The sequence below is a fragment of the Rhineura floridana genome, chromosome 11 (genome assembly GCF_030035675.1).
Source record: "Rhineura floridana isolate rRhiFlo1 chromosome 11, rRhiFlo1.hap2, whole genome shotgun sequence".
Classification (NCBI taxonomy): Eukaryota; Metazoa; Chordata; class Lepidosauria; order Squamata; family Rhineuridae; genus Rhineura; species Rhineura floridana.
Genome location: NC_084490.1, coordinates 38,249,988 through 38,263,809, shown reverse-complemented (window position 1 = coordinate 38,263,809; position 13,822 = coordinate 38,249,988). Strand labels below are relative to the sequence as shown.

The 13,822-nt window shown below is 44.2% G+C and overlaps 1 protein-coding gene across 2 annotated transcripts in view; it reads right to left on the bottom strand.

Annotated features, from left to right (window-relative positions):
- Positions 1-3,215: 3,215 nt before the first annotated feature.
- Positions 3,216-13,822, bottom strand: part of SLC27A5 (solute carrier family 27 member 5) — a 33,336-nt gene continuing 22,729 nt past the window's right edge. Inside the window, exons 7-10 of one of the 2 annotated variants that reach the window (XM_061589091.1) lie at positions 13,559-13,757; positions 9,319-9,416; positions 7,511-7,641; positions 3,216-6,482 (exon numbers count right to left, since the gene is read on the bottom strand). In XM_061589091.1, the coding sequence (XP_061445075.1) occupies positions 6,306-6,482; positions 7,511-7,641; positions 9,319-9,416; positions 13,559-13,757 (605 nt within the window). In that variant the 3' untranslated portion in view covers positions 3,216-6,305. The remainder of the gene's footprint in view (positions 6,483-7,510; positions 7,642-9,318; positions 9,417-13,558; positions 13,758-13,822) is intronic. The other variant, XM_061589092.1, reaches the window with a different exon arrangement.

Sequence of the window (13,822 nt, the reverse complement as noted above, 5' to 3'; positions counted from 1 at the left end):
ATGTCCATCTCCAGGCTTCTGCAGGGGCAAAGAGTACTAAAAGTGGAATCACATATAACCATCCAGATACCATCATGAGCACAAACCATCATGAACGCACAATCAAAAGGGCATCTGGAGTAGGGATGGAAAGATCTGTCTATTTCTGTTCTCTCAGTTTCTTATCTTTCCAATGTCAAAAATCAGTTCTCCACATTTCTGCAGCAATTTGCAATTTTTTAAAAAAAATCCTCATGAAAATTCTTTAGCATTTTAGTGCAAATTTCTCCTAATAAATACATTTTTGTAAGCAGTTTTGACTACTGTACACATTTTTGCGAGTGATGTATCTCATTTGGTATGTTATTTTCACAGATATATTCATTTTTATACACACTTTCCGTAAATATATGCATTTTTGCAAACACTGGTTGGAGAACTGCATTGCAAAATTCGGTAAGTGTGAATTTTGAAGGATGGCTGTGCTTTAGTTCTTATGTTTTTTTGGAAAGTGCAAATTTGATAAATTCAGCTTGAAATGTGAACTGAAATGAATTTCTCCCCCAACCTTAGTGTGGGATAACACTTGTTTTGAAGCAACACCATCTAACCACCCTGCAGACAAATCAGGTTGAATGCTGTGATGGCCACCACCCGGCCACCCTGGGTCCCTGGCCAAGTAGGGAAAGGAGAGATGGCCACAATAGAGTGTATCCTGCTCTTGTACCCTTCCTCTCCCTGTTTGAGATACTCATCACCACCAGGAAAGGGTTTAAATAATTTCATAAGGCTATCCCTTATCAAACAGCCTCCAAATTTCCCTGAGGTTTCTCTGAAGCCTCCTAAGGTAGCATAGTATAATGAAGAGGCCACACAGGGTTTTTAAAAACTGTTTACTAAGAAAGAAAAAAATGTAGAGTCCAAGCCAAACAAATGATATAGAGAAAGAAATGCAATACCCCCAAATTACAGAAATCCAGAATATCCCTTTGGAGCAAAAACAAATTAAATTGTTTAAACACAATCCACTTGCCCTAATCTAAAACAGTCCCTAAACTCACCAGGCTCTCAGTAGGATTTCTTGCACTCAAGTAGCCCTTTGTTCCTTGAAGGCTTTCTTAGAGACTCAGCAAACTTCTGCATATCACCGGAGATCCCCTTGATCTAGCTAGCTCCAGAGAGGCTACCTGAAGTTATCATCTCTGTTGACCTGTCCCCTGCCAATCACACCCAACATGATTCCAGCCAGCAGGAAGTACTGGTGCTCAGGGGCAGCCACTTTGCTAGAGTTAAAGAGCTCTGGGTCTGGTCAATACCTGGATGGGAGACATCTTGGGTACCTTGTGTATGTGTCCCCACTCCCCACCCCAAAGGTAATGGGGTTGTGGTTTTGACTGATGGCGTGGCTTTCCCCATAAGACTTAAGCTCTCATTTTTTCAATACATGTGTATGTGACAATTGCTGCTAGACTGAGAGTAAACCAAAACACCCCACTCAGGGAGCTTAGATATCCCAATCCCACTAAAACATTTTCACACATTGCAAGGTCTCACTTGGAGTTTGAAAGGTCTGCCAAAGTTGCACAAATATATCAGGCAGCAACAGGTTAGCACCTGTGATGTCATTTATGACAATTCTCACAATCTGTTCCTCATATCCATACCATTTCATGGTCTTTCTAAAGCTTATGTTAAAAAAAATCCTATTCATATTCCACTAATTCAAGTCCCACTCAACAATAATGAATTATCTCATTCTTTACAGGCAGCATATTTCTGTGCTGAATTGTTCAGACAGGTAGGAGAGTGCCCATGTCGATCTTTTGAAAAACCCTGTCCTCTCTCGTTCAACTCAAAGCTTGGTCATAGAATATACTCCATTTTTTGTTAGGGGCGGTGGTTAAAAATTATTTGCAGGGTGAATGCTTTTGCAGGACTGGCACCAGGTTTTTATGGGCCCCAGAGAAGAGACTTACAGGAGGCCTCTTAGATTGCCACAGTGGTCCTCTCCCATGACCCCCTAAACACTCCCTGCATAGACATATGGAAGAAGATGGCCCCTCCTACATCGAGTGATCTAGGGGAAGGGCTGTAGCTCAGTGGCAGAGCATCTGTGTTGCACACAGAAGTTTCCAGGTTCAGTCTCGGGCATCTCCAGGTTGGGCTGGGAGAGATTTTTGTCTGAAACTCTGGACAGCTGCGGCCAGTCACTGTAGACAATACACTGCTAGAAGAGCCAATGGTCTGTCTTGGTATAAGGCAGTTTCCTTTTTTTTTTTTTTTTACAATAATTTTTATTCAAATTTTCATAAAACATACAAAACAAAATCATAAAACATTCAAAGACAAAAAACAAAACAAAACAAAAATAATTAAACAAAATAAAATAAAATATTGACTTCCCATTTGTCACAGATCAAATCAGTTATAGGTCTACAATATATAACAATCCTGTCTCTTAAATCATATTATAAAATCACTTTCCTCCAGTAGTTATCTTAATTAATCATCAAATCTCATAAACATTACTTTATTCTTTCCACAAAAAGTCAAAGAGAGGTTTCAATTCTTTAAGAAATATATCTATCAATTTTTCTCCAAATAAACATGTCGATTAATCCATCTCGTTAATAATTATAATAATCTTATTGTCATAACCATAGTCCAAATAAACATTTCGATTAATCCATCTCATCAAAATCTGTTAGGTTCAATAATTTCAATAGCCATTATTCCATTATCCCTATTAGTTCCATCTTCCATCTTCAATAGTCCTGTTAAGTCCAGTAATTTCAGTGTCCAATCTTCCATTATCAGTATTCCATAATAATCTTGCTGTCGTAGCCATAGTCATATAATAAGAGTCTGATGGGAATTTCCTCTATCCCAAATATTTTCTTGCCATCCATTCTGAATAAGTTGCTGAAATACTGTTGTAAAGTCATATCTCTGTTCTTCTTTTTTACAAAATGCACTGGCTCATCTCTTGAGAGTTTTTCCATTGTCACATGGCTGCAGTTAATTCCATAGATTTTCTCTATATCAAACTCCATCACGTCATTCCAGTCCAAAAGATTATCCAAGCCATTGATAACTTTATCTCTAATATCTTCATTAATTTCTTCAGAGATAACGTTAAATTCCAAACAGTAGATTTTATTTCTAAAATCCATAAACTCCAGATCTTTTTCCAATTCCACATTTGTTCCAATCTCCAGGGCTTGTATCTTCCCTTTATTTTTTCTTTTCTCATCTCTGATCTCATTCTCCTCTCTCACAGGATCCCCTATTTCTTTAAGCTCCTGCGTCATTTTGCTCAGTTCAATTTTCAGCTCCTTACTACCCTGTCGCAGGGTTTGTTTCGTTATCTCAATCTCATCCATTATTTTCTGAAACATAGTTACTTCCAGATTCTCAGCCACTTTCTTGATTGCCATTTTTAAAACCACGAAAACAAAGCAAAACAAAAATAAAGAAGAACCACTTCTTATTTCAGCAACAATTGGGTTAATATTCCAGGCTTGATGACATCACAGTATAAACAGAGCAGCCTGCCTTATCTCTCTATGTTCAAGAATGCAAAACAAATTTAGTTCCCAGCATCAAAACAGTTAGTGGCGTCGTGAAGAAGCAGATTCGTCAAAATAAAATAGACCAAAAAGAGAATAGTCCCAGACAATATAATATTCCTCGGAATAGAAATCAGGAATAGAAATCCCTCTTCTGTTTACATCTTTAGAATGCACTTCCAGGACAGCTTTTTGCGACAGAAACAGAGATAAGCTGTTAATTTCGTGAATAACAGAGAAGAGTTATAGCTCACCCAGAAGTTGTCCAAAGCCGATCAATCTGACAAATCTCCTTTTGCTGCAACAATTTAAACCAAGCAAAAAAAAATAATAGAAAGAAGGGTGCTTGCCTGTTAGTCCGTTCTCTCTTTAAAGAAAAGATAAACGTATCGCTTAAACAGATAGAGCTTGTTCGGAAGTCCGTCCGGCATTGTTGGCTGGACCTTATCTCATAAATTAATGAAATCCAGTCCTCCCAACAAAAACAGGCTTTTGAGGTTGATCTCTACGTTTCTCCCTGCCCGGGAGAAATTTCATCAGTCAAAAAAAAATGTTCTGACTGATTTATATCTGAATAAGCTTCTTTTGAGGCGGGAGCCCGTCCCAAAAGCAGGCACAAGCGAAGTCACCCTTCCCGGAAGTGGTATAAGGCAGTTTCCTAACTGCTCCTTGCTGGCTCCAACTAGATGCAGCAGCCTCAGCTACACCTCATGCCATGTCTTGTACCCCCCCAAAAAATCTACCAATCCTCCTTTAAATATATTGCAACACCCGCACCTTATCTTTGTTATCCCACCAGGCAATACATGGGTCTGATGGGAGCTGGAATCCAAAACATCTAGAAGGCACCACGTTGGCCAAGGCTGCTCTAAGGACAATCCATAGCCACATTTCCAAGGACAGTTGGGAAATACAGGCAGCTGCATTGATCTATTATGCTTATCTGTCACGAAAGCCTCATTATTCACTTGCCAGAGCAAGGAGAGGCTGTCAGTCACTCTGGTGCTTTGGCAAATGATGTTATCACTCTTGCTTGGGGTGGGGTGGAGTGGACTGGGCTGGTGGCTATCCCGGAGCTACACTGCATTACACTCTGCTCAGGCTCCACTACACCACTGCTCTGTGTTATCTTGCACAACCCATGGTCATAAGAATGTAAGAACAGCCTTGCTGGGTCAGGCCAAAGGTCCATCTAATCCAGCATCCTCACAGTGGCCAACCAGATGCCTATTGGAAGCCCACAAGCAGGACTTGAGTGCATTCAGAGGAGATAGAATGTGGCCATTGTGGCTAGAAGCCATTGATATCCTCCATAAATTTGTCTAATCCTCTTTTAAAGCCATCCAAGTTGATGGCCACCATTACTCCACTGCTCTGTCCACTAGCTAGGCCATATCTAGTTCTAGTTACGCCCTGCTGAAAGATTGTGCTCATCACCCCCCGTATATTTCTATGCTACACTCCTGCTACTCCACCTCATGGGGCCTGGAAGCAGCTTCTCCAGGTAGCCATACCTCTGTCCCAGGGCTGAAGCTGCATGACCATTTGGGGAATAATGCATGCTCCTCAGGGCCTTCTCTTGTTCCTTGTACTAATTACTAGCACATACTGATGCCTGGTTGTAGCTGTAATCCTTTGTGTACTTATCCGGAAGGATGCTCTGAGATGACAGGGGCATTTCCTCGCATTCTGGAAAAACATCACTTTTAACCCAGATTCTGAGACCATGAACTGGAGCCCTCTTAAAATGAAGGACTGATTCTAATTCCTCCATTATTCTGGGTGTGGGACTATCTGATCATATAAAACTAATTAGAAGACAATGTGATATTTCCTCAATGTGGAGGCTAGTAAAGGTTCAAGAGGTACCACTCTGGGTGCATATGCTTTCTGAGGCTGGAGGCTGAGTCACCTGAGTTTAAATGGCAACATTTAAATGTGGTGCCATCAGTAGTGGCCATCAATTCCAGACTGTCGCTATTTTGCAGGTGAGATTCCATCAAAATACCAGCATATTTAGGTTGCACAATTAAAGCAGACTTGGCAATCGTGTGCAGCAAGCCTGATGCACACTGGATTTTTCCCAAAAACTACTCGAGTGTTGGTAAGGAAAGTGACAGGTAAATGCAGGATAACAGCTGCTTGATACAGTGTCGCATAACCTCTGTACAAACAAATCAGAATGAATGCTCAAGAAACAATGGACCTTATGTAACCGTCACAGAAACTTTGTGAATACAAATTGGGTTGAATGCTCCATAAACAGGTCACCTGGAAGAGCCCTATGAACGACACACAGATATTGCCCTGCATTAAACAATATTGCCAACTGGGAAAAGATCAGGCCACCCTTGTTTTCTGAAAATAGATTGCCTCCTGCTTAACATTAAGCCCTGGACCATATCTGCCCATGTGTGCACAACCATATGTATGATAGCAAGCAAAAGCATTCCAGTGGGTGGGCAGCAGATGACCCTGGGTTACTGCCTCATAGATGTATTTTGAAATATATACATTGCAGGGCAAAATCATACTCACCACACATTTAAAGCACATGTACACAGCCAATGTATACAGGAAAAAAGTGAAACAAAAGACACTTAAAGAAATTAAATCTCCTAAACTAACTTGTGCAGGATTCTCAAGAATACAAGCACAGGGATGCCCTTCTCACATAGAAGCCAAGATGCTCCACACTGTAGCTGTTCCACACTGTAGATGCTCCACATTGTAGCACTAGGATGGTTAAGGAGACATTCATAGGTTCAATTTCTTCTCTGCAATGGAGCTGAACATTTGCTGAGTCATTGGCACATAAGATTTTTCTGAGTCATCTAGGAAGAAGAGGAGGTCACTGACTGCGGCTGGGTCAAATCCTTCCTTCACCAGCTGACCTTTGAGCCGTTTGAAAGTACTTGTGATCTCCAGGGCCTCCTGTGTGAAAAAGAGCACTGTGGTGAGTACAGAAGCATGAATGCACTCGAGTCAATCCACCTTAAGAGTTAGAGGAAGCCAAGGGGGACAGTGCTGTGAATGGCAGGATTGCCATACAGGTACAGACGTTGGGCCCTGCTGTGGGGAACCAGGGAAGCTGGACATCTCAGGGGGATGAGAGAGATGATGTGGCCAAAAGCCAAACCACACGTGATGCAAGGGGTCCATGACTGAATCTTGCAGCTGCTGGCCTCTGTTGGGAACTTTTGATCTGTAGCTCCACCTTGGAGCGCATAAACAGCTGGGCCCTAAAGGATGCTGAAGTGAGTCACCCTTCTCCATGGACCTTAATGCCCAGGAAGTATTCCTTGCCATAAATATGCCTTTCCTAGCACCCTCTTGCAACAAGATTCAAGGCTGTTTTGGGGTTGGAGGCAGAGAATGGATACAACTGATTGGGCCCTGCAGTGGCTCAGACTGCAAGCCTTTTACCATACAGGAAACAAAGGAGGCATGATACAGGTGCCTGGATCCCCCCCTCCTTGTGGTTTGCTTGCCTCACACTGTGTATCCTCTCTGGGTGGCTTCTCCCCTTTAGTTGGTGTCCCAGTGCTAAGCTGCAATGCTTGATTTCTGCCACTAGGTGCTTTTTTGCCTCAGCTTACATTTGGGGGATTGATTCCAATGCTAAGCTGCAATGCTTCATTTCTGCCACTATGTGTTTTTTTGCTTCACCAACATACCCTTGGGTTCTTGAGGGTCATTGCCACCCATGTGGAACACATTTTGGAAAGGTGGGTGGCAGTCCCCTGATAAGCCAATCGGGATCACCGCAGGGGCTAAGGGAGAAAGCCCCCCTCCCAAAATGCCATGACCCCAATCCAACTCCCCAGCCATGCCTATATATATATTATTATTATTATTATTAGAAAAAATGACATTAATGACATTAATAATGCCATGCCTCATGTGGCCCTTCCTGAGACAAGCAAAGCAGAGCAGCATGATGCAACAGAGAGGCATCTCACCCGGAGGCGAAGGAAGCGAGGAATGGCATAGGTTGGCAAAAAATCCTTGGCATGGGCATACAGCTTCTTTCCGTCAAAGGGCTGCCCCTCCTTCAAGCATATAGCTGCCATCCCGACCTTTCCTTCATGCCCTGGAACAAACCAGAAAGGTGGGAATGGGTGTATTTTAAGAGTGGAACTACACAATGCACACAAGCAAGTGAAATCAAATCCTGGAGGATTTAGCAACATCCACTGTTGTTGTGGTTTAACTTGGAAGCAAAAGAGCAACTCTGATCAAAATGTCTAACACTCTGTAGCCAAGTGGGCAGCTCCCCCTTTCCCCGGCCCCAGATTTTGGAGGGGGGGGATTTTTGTCAGGACCACTGGGTGTGGGGAAAGAATTAAACACTGCATTCCTGCACTCCCCACTGCATTCCTGATCATGGTTTCACCACCACCACCACTGCAATTTGCGGAGGGGGGGGGGAGAGAGAAAAGAAGAGGATCTGGAGGCAATGCTTCTTGGAAAGAGGAGGGCTAAAGCAGGGATGAGGGACCTGCAGCCGTCTAAATATTGTTGAGCTTACAATTCCTGTCAGCCTGGCCAAGCTGGCAGGGGCTGGTGGGAGTCCAAGAACATCTGGAGGGCTGCAGGCTCTCCTTCCAAGTGTTAAAATAATAGAAGTTAATTCCTAGACAGGAGAGACAGCCCAAAGGGAAGGAAATGGTTTGAGTAAACTGTTATGCCAAGCTCTGACCTGAGCCACATTCACGCCATACATTTAAAGCACTACTATACCACTTTAAACAGTCAGAGTTTACCCCAAAGAATCCTGGGGACTGTAGTTTGTTAAGGATGCTGAGAGGTTTTTGGAGACCCCTATTCCCCTCACAAAGCTGTGGTTCCCAGAGCGGCTTAGCAATCAATCCCTCTCCCCGGGGAGCTCTGAGAATTGTAGCTCTGAGGGAAATCGGGGTCTCCTCTCAGCACCCTCAACAAGCTAGTTCCCAGGATTCTTTGAGGAAAACCATGACTGGTTAAAGTGGTATAACAGTGCTTTAAATGTATGGTGTGAATTGTGGCCCTGGTACCAGGCAGAGTCTTCAGATGATGAACCAGACACCCCACAGGTTAAGGACTTTGAAGAGCAAGCAGGGTCCCCTGGAACCAGTGCTGAGGATCCCCTGATGGGGCCCTCCAGGCAGAGGCCTCCTAAAGAACCTTTGGAGCTGTAGAGGAGGAAGTGGAGTTACCACTTCCCCAGTCCTCAAGAATGCCAACCCCAAAAGTCCAGGCCTCGGCCAAGCGGTGAGGACACAGCATGTGTCAACGGACCCAGCGTTGTCACACAGCTCATGTGTAAGGGCTGTCCCTATGATTAAGCAGACGCTCCTCAAGTGGCCCAACTGAACATCAAAATCACCCTTGTGCAGTTTAAGTGTTACATTCAGCCATTGACGGGTCCCCAAATTATTTTGGAGGTAAGTAGCCTGCTCTTTGGCATCCCTATACGGGAGCAAGTAATCCTTCAGATGAGGGATGGGGAACCTGTGGCCCTCTAGATGTTGCTGGACTACAGCTCCCATTATCTCTCACTATTGGCTGTACTGGCTGGGGCTAATGGGAACTGGTGTCACAAGCACTTTGAACTGTGACTGGAAATGGCATAGCAGATGACTAGTGTGCCAAAAGATAGCAGGTAACAATGACCATCCTAACCTCTTCCCTTACCATGCTACCACAGAGTAGATCCTGATGAGCAAATTCTTCAGATGTTAAGTGTGACTTCACAAATCTAAGATTAAGAATGATGTTTCAGATCTACCTGGGACCGGTACCCCATAGACAGTGACTTCCTGAATCAGCTCCAGCATTGCCAGGATTGTCTCAACCTCCGTAGTTGCTACATTCTCCCCTTTCCAGCTGCAACAAAAAGGGGATCATTAACCTTTGAGCTGGATTTGATAGAGGCAAATGACCACCATTCTGGCACAACGAATTCACTTAAAAAAACAAAATACAGACAGACTTTCTGATTAGGAAAGTGACTGGGAAATGTGTTTGGGGTTAATGACTGATTGATTGGAAGCAGAGCTTGGAAGATTACTTTTAAAAAGTAATAAATTACAGTTACAATTACATGGCCCCAAAAAGTAGTGATTGCCCTTACAATTGCTCTGAAAGTAACTGATTACTTTTCCTCAAAAGCAATCACTACAATTACATTTCAATTACTTTTTTTAAAAAAAAGGCCTACAAGGTGCTGGCCTTGGCTTCTGCACATCTGAAACAACATTAAAAATAAACACACACATACAGAGGTAGTAGAATAATTCTTTTTATCCATAAGATAGCAATGTTGGTCTCTCTGCTAGTAAGGGGGGTGGGGAGGGAGGCAGAGGCCACTACTCAGATCTTTGCACGTCAAACCAAGTGCCACACACACACACACACACACTCAGCCAGCAAGCATAATCTCTCTCACTTAACCACCTCCTGGACCCTGCCCTGTCACCAGCTAAGGGACACTCACCCAAGCAACATTTTCCCCTGAGATGCAAAAAAGTTAAAATACTGCAAATGCAGCACAGTAGCCAGAGAGGGTGGTGGTGGCCACTTTGTATGCCAAGTGGAAACACAGTATTCACACATACATGTTATCATCTTTCACCTCCACAGTTCTTTATCTCCATTCTGCTGCTGCCTCCTTCTCCTCCTTTATCCATGTTCTTGCCGTCCGGCTCCTTATTCCCTCCACTCCATTCTTCACCACCACCATCCATCTTTTTAAACAATTGCTTTCTCCACTCCACCCCGTCTCACTCTCTGCCTCCTCCCTCATCGCCTCCTCCCCACCCACAGAGCATGAGGGAAGAGCGACGCTGCACAGAAGCCCAGTTTGAGGCACATGATTTTCATCTACAAATCAGAGGAGCAGAAGACTTCCCTTGCTTCCCCCCCAAAGTAATGCCCAAAAGTAATGCTGGAAACATTACAATTACACCACAAAAGTAATAAAATTACTCCTAGTTCTATTACAATCAAAATGTAAAGGAATTACCCACTCGTTCCTCAAAAAAGTAACGAATTGCAAGTAATATGTTACTGGTAACGAATTACTTCCAAGCTCTGATTGGAAGATGTATAACCTCTGGGCAAGCAAGTGCTCACTGTGTCATATAACCTTCCCATAAACAAATCAGAACAAATACTCAATAAAGAGCAGAGGTGGTATAACCCCTGCATAAGCTTTGTGTAAGCAAAGGAGGAATGCTCAATAAACAAGTTGTCTAGAGGAGCCCCTACTAAATTCATGAAGTGTTGGTTCCAGATTTGGGGGGCAGGGGGTTTGACCAAGATGGGCCTTCTCCTTGAGGGTGTCCACCTCCTCCTCTGCTGCTGTCATCCCTGCCCATTCACTTGCTGCTACCTTTAGGTTCAGTTGGCACCACTTCCCCGAAAAAAGAGAAGAAAAAAGTCCTGTTCGGGCATTCAAAATATGGCTTCAATAAACTCAGAAGGAGGAGACAGCACGCATGAGCACACTGCTCTGCCCCCCACCACTCTGTGCCCAGCATCCTCTATATGTTCAAGGCTGGCTACAGGGGAAGGGCCATAGCTCAGCGGTAGAGCATCTACTGTGCATGCAGAAGATCCCAGGTTCAATCCATGGCATCTCCATGTAGGTCTGGGAAAACTCTCCGAAACCCTGGAGAGCTGTTGCCAGTCAGGGTAGACAATAGTGACCTAGATGGACCAGTGGTCTGACCAGGTATAAGGCAGCTTCCTATATGAGCAGCAGGGGAGCCTCACACTTGCGGAGGCTCCTGCATGCAAGAGCCCTATGAGCGTAGGAGGCTTCTCCATGGCGGACAGTTGTACTTCAACATGCTGAGGACAACAGGAAAGGGGAGCCGAGCTAGCTCACTCATGCATGCTCTCCCCTCTGTGTGTGTTTATTGAAGCTCCATTATAAAAGATTGAAGAGACGGAGGCTTGCACAGATTACTGGTTCTTCCTACACCCACCACTTGCTTGCTTGCTCGCTCAGAGTGGGCAAGTGAACAGGTAGCGAGAGCAAGGAGGAGGAGCCGGGAGGCTCCAGGGATTGGAAGCAGACTCCTTACAAGGGCATGGACCTCAGCAGGCATCTGACAATGCCAGCCGGTGACGCCGGTGCTGCATCACAGCAGATTCAAACCAGAGGCTTCCTGATTGGTAGCTTATTTTCTCTCTTTTACTTTTTTTAATTAGTTTTAACAACAAAAGTCTATAACAGCATTCTCATGTCATGCCGCATGCAATATTAACAATACCTCTGTTTCTGTTCTCTTTCTCCTCTGCAGGGACCTTGTCAGAACATCACTTTAGTCTTGCCATGGGGAGTTCACAGGCTGAAAGTTCTGTTCACAGGTCAGGGATGGGGAACCTCAGGCTTGGGGGCCACATGCGACCCTCCTGGTTTCTCCGCCTCTCTTTCTGTGGCCCTCAGGACTCTCCCCAGGCCACACCCTCTCCCCAGCACTGCTTTGCACCCTCCTTGAATGTTTATGCTGGGCTGGGAGGTGTCCCTGAACTCAGATCATGCTTCTTGCTTGTCTGGATAGAGGACAGAGAAACCAGCCTACTGCACAACAGGCAAATCTACATTTGTTGCTCCGTCCACTTTTGTCTTTGACCCACCCACCACTGGCATGTGCCCCCCCCCAAAAGGCTGTCCAGAAGGGAATGTGCCCCTTGGACTGAAAAAGGTTTCTCATCTATGGCATAGGTAACAAGGGATACCACGTCTCTTCAAAGCATCCATGCTTCCCCAGTCCTCTTACATCAGCCTTCTACATTTGTGTATATTACCCCAATCCAACAGAACTCAGATTCCTGACTCTGGCTGCAATCCTGTCCACACTTATAGAGGAGAAAATTCAGTTGAACACAGTGGGACTTACTTCCAAGCATGGATATTGTTAAAGGGTGGCAGGGAGGGGTCTGAACTCTGGGTCTTTTGCATTGGCCCCCAGATGTTCTGGGGTCTTCTGTCCCTTTTACTCTCCTTTAAAAAAATGTTTGATTAGTGGGCTGCTGCACATCTACAAAGTATAGTGAGACCCCAGCCAAACTTAAATGTATATCTCTCTCTATATGAATTAGCATACGCTGATTTTATGCAGATCTGTGTCATGTAGGCCTGTGCCCCAAATGCATAGGATTGCACTGTGCATGTCATTTTGATCACATTTTCCATCAAGCGTTTTCCACCTGCCTTGCCCCACCCCTCTGCCTGGACCTTTCTAAGGAGGAGCTGCAGACTGAGATGTGCTTCTGCAGGGGTGAGACTGTGCTGGGAACATCGAGGGGCAAGCTTTTCGACCAAGAGTTTTCCACCTGCCTTGCCCCCTCACCCCTACTCTTAGTGACAATTTTCTGGGGACTGTCCTTTACCAGGAAGGTGAATGCTTTTGGTTTTTAGCTGTCATTGCTTTTTAGAAATGCTAGGATTTTGTTGGCTTAAATTTTTGTAAATTGTATTGTTTTTATTTGTATTTTGTATTTGTGTTTTTCTATTTGTGTGTAAGCCTCCTTGGGAGGCTTTTTGGCCAAAAGGCGGCCTAGAAATAAACCTTAACATAACACATTCAGACTGTACATTTATTCAACTATTATTCCACTTTAAACTGTCATGGTTTTCTTCAAAGAATCCTGGGAAGCATAGTTTGTAAAGGGTGCTGAGAATTATTAGAAGACCCTTATTCCCCTCACAGACCTGCAATTCCTAGAGTTTTCTGGGAAGAGGGGTTGTGAAACCACTCCTGGAATTGTAGCCCTGTGAGGAGACTAGGAGTTTCCTAACAATTCTCTGAACCCTTCACAAGCTACAATTCCCAGGATTCTTTGCGGGAAGCCATGACCATTTAATGTGGAATAAATGTATGGTGAATGTGGCATTTGGTTATTATTATTATACATCTCATAACACCAACCACACAGCTACATGTATATCAGCTGCCACTGCAGCATCAGACTCCCAAAGGACAAGGCAGCAAATCACCTAGTATGGTGAGACTCACCGGAAAGTATCTCCTATCCGATCCTGGAAATACAAAAACCCTTGGTGGTCTTGCATCAGGAGGTCACCGCTGTTGAAGTAGCAGTCTCCTTTCATCAGGACATCCCGGAGAATCTTCTTCTGTGTTTTCTGGCAGTCTCCTGCATAGCCATTGAATGGGGTATTCTTTGTGATCTTGGCCACTAGTAAACCTGTCTCACCTGGGAAGTGAAAATGGAATCTATTAACGTTCATCCTCAGCCAAAGAAGCAAGGACAAGGCTATC